The 10,480-nt window shown below is 44.2% G+C and overlaps 1 protein-coding gene across 1 annotated transcript in view; it reads left to right on the top strand.

The window, feature by feature from the left end:
• Positions 1-5,258, top strand: part of ERGIC3 (ERGIC and golgi 3) — a 39,807-nt gene extending 34,549 nt beyond the window's left edge. Inside the window, exons 10-13 of the mRNA XM_077459023.1 lie at positions 60-124; positions 2,558-2,694; positions 2,792-2,847; positions 4,616-5,258. Of these exons, the coding sequence (XP_077315149.1) occupies positions 60-124; positions 2,558-2,694; positions 2,792-2,847; positions 4,616-4,695 (338 nt within the window). The 3' untranslated portion in view covers positions 4,696-5,258. The remainder of the gene's footprint in view (positions 1-59; positions 125-2,557; positions 2,695-2,791; positions 2,848-4,615) is intronic.
• Positions 5,259-10,480: the final 5,222 nt, after the last annotated feature.

Genomic DNA, 10,480 nt, shown 5'->3' on the forward strand with positions numbered 1-10,480 from the left:
GACCTTCTAATTTTTTTTTTTTTTTTCTTATATGTTCCTATTTATTTATTTTTTCTTAGCCTCCATGATGTTTCAGTACTTTGTGAAAATTGTTCCCACAGTATATGTACAAATCGATGGAGAGGCAAGTAAAATCACTTCTCATTTTTGTACAAACAACAAAGTCAAAATATATTTTTATGTTTACTTTTCTATTGCTGTAATAAACCGAACAGACCTGAGTAATTGTCTGACAACCAGCTTGGGCTGAAAGAGGAAGAGAATTGATTGGCTTTTTAAAAGTTTAATGAGCAATATGATGAGTGTGGTAATTCATGGCAGTCAATCCACCTTTGACTGATGCACTATCGCAGTGGTTTTCAACCTCAGTCCATAGGTACCCCCAACAGGCTATGCTTTCAGGTTTTCCTTTATCTTGCACAGGTGCTTTAAATCAGAGTCAATGGCTTGGTATTTTGGACAGCTATTTTATCTAAGAGAAATTCCCAAAACATGGCCTGTTGGGGGTACTTGAGGACTGAGGTTGAGAACCACTGAACTATAGTGCACTGGAATCTGGGTAAGTACCGTCAGTTACTGCACCTCACAAATCTTCCACGCTTGGTGACTTTTTGCCTCTAGGTGTTGAAGTCAACATGACCTTGCGTAAAATATATGGCAGCTTTAACTTTTTCAGCCGCTAGCGGGGATTAAAACCACCCCGTTAGTGGCCGAATAGTGCCGCTAAAACGACGGTAAATCAAAAGGGGCCTAATCCTCTTATTTATATGATGCTTCTAGTCTGAGGACCACACCTCGGATCTATTTTTGGTGTGATGGTATACACAGCCTTGGGGTATCCACATGAGTCTTGCAACTCATTCAGAAGTTTAAAGCGGGAGTCCACCGGGACTCCGGGTTTTTTCAATTTTTTAAAAGCCAACAGCTACAAATACTGCAGCTGCTGACTTTTAAAATAGTGACACTTACCTGTCCAGCGCGCCCGTGATGTCGGCACCCGAAGCCGATCTCTAGGTCGCCTGCCGGGTCCTGCCGCCGCCATCTTGGGTATGGGAATCAGGAAATGGAGCCTTTCGGCTTCATTTCCCGGTTCCCTACTGCGCATGCGCGAATCGCGCTGCGCAATAAGGACGCTCCCCGCTGCCTCTGGGATCTGTGTGTTTCCCAGCAGGCAGCGGGGCACTTGCGGAAAGGGGCGTAAGTTACGCCCCTTTCCGCAGAGAGCTATCCCGGAAGTGGGTGCAGTTACCTGGATTATCCAGGTAACTGCACCCCCCTCCCCCCTGAAAGGTGCCGATTGGCACCGGAGGGGGGGAGGGTTCCGATGAGCGGAAGGTCCACTTTAGGGTGGACCTCCGCTTTAATACTGCTGGAATTTCCAGTATCCAGGCAGTAACATTTGCATGTAGTAAAGGAAAGATTCCTTTTAAGTGTTACAGTGAAAGTAAATTAACTAGTGATGCACCGAAATTTCGGCCGCCGAAACATATCGGCCAAAAATGCCCTTTTCGGCAATTTGCCGAAAGAGAAAAACGGCCGATAATGGAGCCGAAAATGGGGCGTGGCCTGGGTGGGGTGGGCGTGGCCTGGGTGGGGCGGGGCAAGTGCCCGGACAAGGGGGAGGGGCTGCGTGTGACGGCGCACGGCCGGGAACACACAGCTATTGAACTGAAAGCTGTGATGTTCCCGGCGCTGTGATCAAACAGGCGGCGGAGGCGGCTCTCTTCCCTGCACAGGCTGGCTGCAAAATGGGGCACACTGGCTGCAATGGGGGATGCCTCCTGTACCACGTCCTCTGTCTCTGACCATCTCCTGTACCATGTCCCCAGTCTGACCATCTTCTGTACCATGTCCCCAGTCTCTGACCACCTCCTGAACCATGCATGCAGTCTCTGACCACCTCCTGAACCATGCATGCAGTCTCTGACCACCTGCTGTACCATGTCGCCAGTCTCTGACCACCTGCTGTACCATGTCGCCAGTCTCTGACCACCTCCTGTACCATGTCGCCAGTCTCTGACCACCTCCTGTACCATGTCGCCAGTCTCTGACCACCTCCTGTACCATGTCGCCAGTCTCTGACCACCTCCTGTATAAAAATATTTTTTAAAAACAGTCATTTTCGGTATCGGTGCTGTTTCGGTATCGGTTTTTGGCCTAGTGTATTTTTCATTTTCGGTATCGGTTTCGGCACCAAAAAACCCATTCGGTGCATCCCTAAAATTAACCTGGCTCACAAACCTTCCTGGGCTAAAAAAGCAAAGCACCCCACCCAGCTTGCATTGCTTTGTTTCCTTCTCTGGCCAAAATCCTCCTCACACCTGCAGTGAGCCCTCATACACTTCTATGCGGCCGTCTGAAACCTCTCCAGTTTCTGGAGCAGCCAGCAGTGAAGAGGATTGAGCCAAAGGATAAACATAAAGCCATGGCAATCTTCCTGAGGTTAGCAGCTATGGTGGGCAGGATAGTTTTAGCTCAGGAGTGCGGGGGAAGCGTGAATAGTGCACTTTTACTTCAAGTACACTTATCCTTTTAACTTTGTATATCTCATATTTAGGTATTGCGCACCAATCAGTTTTCAGTGACCAGACATGAAAAAATTGCCAGTGGGCTGATTGGTGATCAGGGATTGCCCGGTGTGTTTGTGTTGTATGAGCTGTCTCCAATGATGGTAAAACTCACAGAGAAGCACAGGTGAGCCATATGAAAGTCCCCATGTGCACCCGCTGCCCTCAGATTATAATTATGCACACTCGCTAAAATTCAGATCACCTTGTTCTGTGTTTTCCAGGTCACTTACCCATTTTCTAACTGGAGTGTGCGCCATAATTGGAGGAGTATTTACAGGTAAGTGTATTGCATCTGTGCTTTATTATCTTGTATTTTGTGGAAGGACTTTATCCCTTTTCAGAGCTAGACTTTTGATTACCCATTAGAGATGCTGTCTGTATGGGTTTTTGGGTTGATTTTCTTCCACAGGCCTATAATATACTGTAGATTGGTTGTTGGCAAGGTAGGACAGATAATCCAAGGTTGCAGGGCAAGCACCACCTGGCCCCATGCGGTTCTCAGGCCTGAGGTTGAGCAGCAGGGCTGTGTTCTAATAAGCATGTATTTTTCAAAAGGGAAAGAGGGCGCCCAAAGGACAAGCTGAGCTAGCTGCACACCCCATAACAAACATGGAAGAAAGAGAAGAAGTTCCCTGTGGGGTTTTTAGGCAGCAATGAGGATGCAAAAAGTCATAAAAATTTACTTGGTTTTATTGGTCAAAAAAAATTAGTCCTAACATATACAATACGTGCAGGAATTAAAATGTGAGCTCTGGTGTACAGCAGACAATAGATCCTACTGTGGTAAAGATGCAAGCTACAGAGTACAAATATAATGCATACATTCATTCTAAAAGAGTAAAAAAAGTATTCAAATCAATATCCATTTTGTAATTTCAATAACCATCTGGCATGCTTGATACCCCAATGCATTTCAGCCTTGGACGATTTATGGCCTTCTTCATGGGGATTTTTTCTCTTATCTCCGCATTTCTGCAGGCATATTAAGATGACAATTATTTAACGTTGAGCTATATCACTGTTCTATATATACATGTACATTAACCAATAGTATTTACCCTTTACCAGAGGAGTCCTTTCCACATAAATCTTTTATTCTAAAAGCCCCAAACAAGCTTCCTCCCCGACGGTGATTCCAGGAATCGCTGTATTTGCGTCCACACCACACCTACCCACTTAGGTGGGGGCAGGGGGGACCAGCCAGAGAGCCCACCAGCCTACAAGTGGTGACAGTGTTAGAGAGTCCACCCACAGCAGCAAGAGTGTCCACTATTGGGGGAGCAAGGCACCTGAAAGTAATGATTGACATAATCATAGTCTGTGTTGTTACTTAAACATGGCAAATTTATTTTTTTGTATGTAGATGCACATGGTAAAACATAAGGCATGAGATGCAATTTTAGTATGCACCACATGCTCATTATTTATATGATATGTTAATAATCCATGTAATATGTTCATTTAGTATCAATTATTAAAACTACCAAATAGTGAATTAATTGTGTGATGAATTTAACATAAAATGGTGTTGTTGCCTCATTGCTGCCTAAAAACCATACGGGGGAACTTCTTCTCTTTCTTCTAATAAGCATGTAAACCCTATTGACCATAGAGCCTGTGTGCATATACTGTACAAGTGTTGTAGGGACATTACAGTTATAAAGTGGTTGTAAAGGCTGAAGGTATTTTACCTTTATGCATAAAGGTAAAAAACCTTCAGTGTGCAGCTCCCTTCTCATACTTGCTCATACTCCGTCTCTTATGGACGCAGGAAGCCTGGCGACGAGCACGCACCAATGCCCCACAGCAAGCGGCTTGCTAATGGGAGCACTTGGCAAGTGGGAGGTGCCCGGAGTGCTGGCAGGGCACTTAAAAAGAAGAGTGTGTTGCTTTGTGCAAAACCATTGTACAGAGCAGGTAAGTATGACATGTTTATTTATTTTTTAATAACATCTATTCCTTTGCAATCATTTTATGCTCATTTGCTTTTTCCGTCTATTTGTAACCAATCCTTCTAAAATAGGACTTTTGTTTTTTATATACAGTTGCAGGCCTCATTGACTCTCTCATCTATCACTCCACCCGTGCCATTCAAAAGAAGATTGAACTTGGGAAAACGACATAAAGGAAAATTTGTCTTCCATCCCCAGAAACAGACCAGAGACTAGCCAGCTTGCTCATTTGTTTACAGATGGGGATGGGTAACCTTGCTGACAGAGAATGTGTGCATTTGGACACACGCCATATTGTCCTTATGAGAAATCTACCAAGAAATATATTTTCTTATGGTCAGAAGTTGGAGCCAGCATTGTTTCGCACAGAAATTTTTATTAGGGTGCTATACAAGCTATCTTGGCAGCCGTAAGGTGGTCCTTGGCACTTGTGCAGTCTTCATTTTAATCTTCCTTTGCGGTGTCCCAAATGAAAGGTGATGGTATTTACCAAACAATCATCTGGCTGGTCCACAACATTTCTTGGTTGGAAAAATAGGACTGGAGTTATCTTGCAGCCAGACCACACAGGTCACCAGCAGAGGACCGTGGGCTTGCGGCACATCAGACGCTGTATGCAGGTTTGCATTCTGTTGGATCATAAAAAGGAGGAAATCAATTACTCTACAATGACCTAATGAAGTATGGTTAGCAGTATCCCTGACCAGTAAAATATTCAGGAATTTTTTAAAAAAAATCTTTTGTCCTGTCTCTACTTGCAAGTGCACAGCTGATCTTGTGGAAATGTGTACAATTGGGTGAGATCCTTCTACGCAATCTCACAATACTTAACTGTACTGAATGTGTCTGACTCTAAGGAATCTCCTGGGTATTTATTGGGGTCATCTACTGCTAGTCTTATGTTTTCTCCTTTCGGAAGTCTTTTGTGAACATGTGTTTTTTTTTTTTTTTTTTTTTTTTAAAGCTTCGAGCTGTGTTGTGAATGGAAATTTTGTCCCTTTTCTATGGAAAATATTGCACTTTTTTTTTTTTTCTGTCCATTAACCTGGCAAACACACATTAGAATGTGCTAGAGAAGCAGATACAGGAGCCACCAAGCTATGATTTCTGGATGGTGGTATGGCACTTTGCCATTTTACCTACAGCTTTATACAAGGAAGTCTAATATATTATTGTCCCATAGACTTGAATGGGATGACCTGTACTGCAGGAGCCACATTCTATTAAAGTCTCCAGGATGTTAGTGTGGGGACAGTCCTAGAAAATGCACAGTGGTCAATTTTCATTTGCTCCTGGAGTTTGATGCACTTTTGCCATATTTTTCGGGAGGGTTGCAGATCAACAAATCTGCAGAATGTGTTTTATCTTCTCTTGGCATTCCTGTTATGTGGCAGAAGCCAGAGACGGGCAATTTGTATTTTTTTTTTTTTTTAAAGTATGTTAGCAGTGGCATTCTTCATACAAGTCTTGGCACAAGTAACCTGTAAAGCGGGCTATGCTTCAAAGTTATCTTTTTAAAACTTTTCCCACCCCTTGAGTGAAGCCTCTCTCTTAACATACTAGCCGCCCTCCCCTGTCCCACCAATATTCAATGTGCAACAAAATTGTGCCCCTTTATCCCTCCCTTTGCTGTGTACACAGTACAAAGGACATATTGCTGTGAAGAGTAAAGTGGTTTCATGGACAAATATGTGGGACCACCTCATTTCCTTTTAGTGCACATAGATCGGGTCCAGGTGAAAGTTGTTAGTTGAATTCAGTAGATCAGCTGATATTTATGAAGTCATGCAAAGAATGAATATAGGAAAATTAAAAGATTTTATGGATAGTTTGGGACTGATAAACGCCACAATAATGTATAATATTACACTTTATCATTATAACAGATTTAGGTAAATTTAAAGTAGAAGATTAACTTGTATCCCAACCATCAAAGCTATAAGCACAACACCTTTTTATAAAAGGAATATAAAAAGAAGGGCTTAAATATATTTACTGGGTAAAATTCTGCCCCAAGCTCCTTGTAGTGCTGGTTACAGGACCAGAAACCTAGACTTCTACTCACACAAGATCTGTTGAGGTTTGATTGTCCTGGTTTAGCAGATGTTATTATGCGTGCAACTGCCTAGCGTGTGTCACCAGAGGAACCGCTATTTTAGACCTTCCTCTTTACCTTTTTAAGACTTTTGAATCCTTAACTTAAAAACTGAGGCACGGAAATAAATATCTCTATATATACACACAGTATCTCACAAAAGTGAGTACACCCCTCACGTTTTTTGTAAATATTTTATTCAATCTTTTCATGTGACAACACTGAAGAAATGACACTTTGCTACAATGTAAAGTAGTGAGTGTACAGCTTGTATAACTGTAAATTTGCTGTCCCCTCAAAAGAACTCAACACACAGCCATTAATGTCTAAACCGCTGGCAACAAAGTGAGTACACCCCTAAGTGAAAATGTCCAAATTACCGTATATACTCGAGTATAGGCCGACCCGAATATAAGCCGAGGCCCCCAATTTACCCCCAAAAAAACTGGCAAACTTATTGACTCGTGTATAAGCCGAGGGTGAGACATGCCTGTCCATCCCTGTGTGTGTGTCCGTCCATCCCTGTGTGTCCGTCCATCCCTGTGTGTCCGTCCATCCCTGTGTGTCCGTCCATCCCTGTGTGTGTGTGTGTCCATCCATCCCTGTGTGTGTGTGTCTCCATCCATCCATCCCTGTGTGTGTGTGTCTCCATCCATCCATCCCTGTGTGTGTGTGTCTCCATCCATCCATCCCTGTGTGTGTGTGTGTCTCCATCCATCCATCCATCCCTGTGTGTGTGTGTCTCCATCCATCCATCCATCCCTGTGTGTGTGTGTCTCCATCCATCCATCCATCCATCCCTGTGTGTGTGTGTCTCCATCCATCCATCCATCCCTGTGTGTGTGTGTATCCATCCCTGTGTGTGTGTGTGTCTCCATCCATCCATCCATCCGTGTGTGTGTGTGTCCAGCCTACCTGTGTCCCGAGCCTTTGTCCCGTGTCGTGCCTTGCCTTCGTCCCGTCCCGTCCCGTCCTGTCCCGTGCCGTGCCTTGCCTCCGTCCCGTGCCCTCTTCGTCGGCGGCCATTGTAAAATTCAAAAGCCGCGCCTCCTCCTTCGCCTGTGATAGGCGGAACACTGAATTTCCCAGCAGCCTGTGTTCCGCCTATCACGGACGTCGTATCATCCTCGTCCGTAGTACGAGGATGAGAAGATGCCCGTGATAGGCGGAACACAGGCTGCTGGGAAATTCAGTGTTCCGCCTATCACAGGCGAAGGCGGAGCCGGAGGCGCGGCTTTTGAATCAGAATGGCCGCTGTCTGTCTGCTCGACACGCTGATCGAGCGGGCAGACAGCGATGACTCGAGTATAAGCCGAGGGGGGCACTTTCAGCCTCAAAAAAGAGGCTGAAAATCTCGGCTTATACTCGAGTATATACGGTAAGCCCAAAGTGTTAATATTTTGTGTGGCCGCAATTATTTTCCAGCACTGCATTAACCCTCTTGGGCATGGAGTTCACCAGAGCTTCACAGGTTGTCACTGGAGTCCTCTTCCCCTCCTCCATGATGACATCACAGAGCTGGTGGATGTTGGAGACCTTGCGCTCTTCCAGCTTCCATTTGAGGATGTCCCACAGATGCTCAATAGGGTTTAGGTCTGGAGACATGCTTGGCCAGTCCATCACCTTTACCCTCAGCTTCTTTAGTAAGGTGGTGGTCATCTTGGAGGTGTGTTTGGGGTCATTATCATGTTGGAATATTGCCCTGTGGCCCAGGGAGGAGATCATGCTCTGCTTCAGTATGTCACAGTACATGTCGGCATTCATGGTTCCCTCAATGAACTGTAGCTCCGCAGTGCCAGCAGCACTCATGCAGCCCCAGACCATGACACTCCCACCACTATGCTTGCCTGTAGGCAAGACACACTTGTCTTTGTCCTCCTCACCTGGTTGCTGCCACACACGCTTCACACCATCTGAACCAAATAAATTGATCTTGGTCTCATCAGACCACAGGACATGGTTCCAGTAATCCCATGTACTAAGTCTGCTTGTCTTCAGCAAACTGTTTGCAGGCTTTCTTGTGCATCATCTTTAGAAGAGGTTTCCTTCTGGGATAACAGCCATGCAGACCAGTTTAATGCAGTGTGCATTGTATAGTCTAAGCCCTGACAGGCTGACCTTCAACCTCTGCAGCAATGCTGGCAGCACTCATACCGCTATTTCCCAAAGACGACTTCTGGATATGACACTGAGCACGTGCACTCAACTTCTTTGCTTGACCCTGGTGAGGCCTGTTCTGAATGGAACCTGTCCTGTAAGACCACCATGTTGCAGCTCAGTTTCATGGTCTTAGCAATCTTCTTATAGCCCTAGGCCAGTGATGGGGAACCTTGGCACCCCAGCTGTTTTGGAACTACATTTCCCATGATGCTCTGGCACACTGCAGTGTAGGTGAGCATCATAGGAAATGTAGTTCCAAAACATCTGGGGTGCCAAGGTTCCCCATCACTGGCCTAGGCCATCTTTCTGTAGAGCAACAATCCTTTTTTTGTTTGTTTTTTCTCCCAGTTCTTCGGAGAGTTCTTTGCCATAAGGTGCCATGTTGAACTTCCAGTGACCAGTATGAGAGCGATAGCACAAAATTTAACACACCTGCTCCCCATTCACACCTGAGATCTTGTAACACTGAGTCACATGACATCAGGGAGAGAAAATGGCTAATTGGGCCCAAATGTACTCACTTTTCTTACCAGCGGTTTAGACATTAATGGTTGTGTGTTGAGTTATTTTGAGGGGACAGAAAATTTACACTGTTATACAAGCTGTACACTCACTACTTTGTAGCATTGTAGCAAAGTGTCATTTCTTCAGTGTTGTCCCATGAAAAGATTTTTCAAGATATTTATGAAAATGTGAGGGGTGTACTCACTTTTGTGAGATGCTGTGTGTATGTGTAATATAAAGAAATATATAAAAAAAAAATTTTCTTACAATCAATCAGCAGGTGTTTCATAGCTGTTAGACTCTGACTGAAACATGACTTTAGTCTTTGAAGATTTTGAGAATAAACTACTTCATAGTACAAACCGCTGGAGAGGTCAGGCATGGCGTCATTTAACCTGTTCCCACTGGACATACACATATATGCAACTTCTAGACATTTAGGCCAAGTGGCCACATGGGGAATGGCTTTTCTGTTCTGAGCGTATACTTACAAAACAGTACCGAAGCTGTCACGGGCAGCTCCCAATGCTTACTTGCGATTGGCAGCTTTTGATAATGTGGCTGCAAGATCTGAAATCCCACCTCTGCCTTTTAAAGGGGCAGTGGCGTCAAGGGTGAAAAAATACTTTTACTGCTTGGTAAGAATATGTAAATAGTTTAAGATAGCTAAAAGTGAATATGTTCCCAGAATAACCTGTATAATTACAATGAGGTGGGGGGGGGGGGGAGATAAATGTAATATGAAATGTAGTCCATTTTAAAGTTTCTAAAATATCATTGCATTAATAACTTACAGTAAACTGTTTCTCCGAGGGGCTGCACCTCTATGGGAGGTCTGAAGACAGTCATCTATGAAGCCAGACTTGACAGTTTAAAACGAGATGTCTCATTTATAAGGACACACTTTTATAAATACAAAATAAATACCTTGTTAAAAATACATTTACGTAATCTGTTTATCCTAACAAAAGATTTATTCTGTTTAGTCAGTTTTGACTCAGACAATGATGCTGGACAGCACAGCCAGGTACTTGAACTTGACTGCAAAAGCTGTACGGTATGGTCTAGATTAGAATATACTACAAGCCTAATGTTTGGAAAATTGAATGAAAAGCAGTACAGTAATTAGGACATCCATCGGTTTTCTGCTGTCCTCATGTGTGCAGGGCAGCCGAGTTCCAGTGCTGTTCTTCAAGATG

This window comes from Lithobates pipiens, unplaced genomic scaffold (assembly GCF_037356315.1).
Source record: "Lithobates pipiens isolate NorthernLeopardFrog02 unplaced genomic scaffold, aLitPip1_a1.2 Scaffold_28, whole genome shotgun sequence".
Taxonomy (NCBI): Eukaryota; Metazoa; Chordata; class Amphibia; order Anura; family Ranidae; genus Lithobates; species Lithobates pipiens.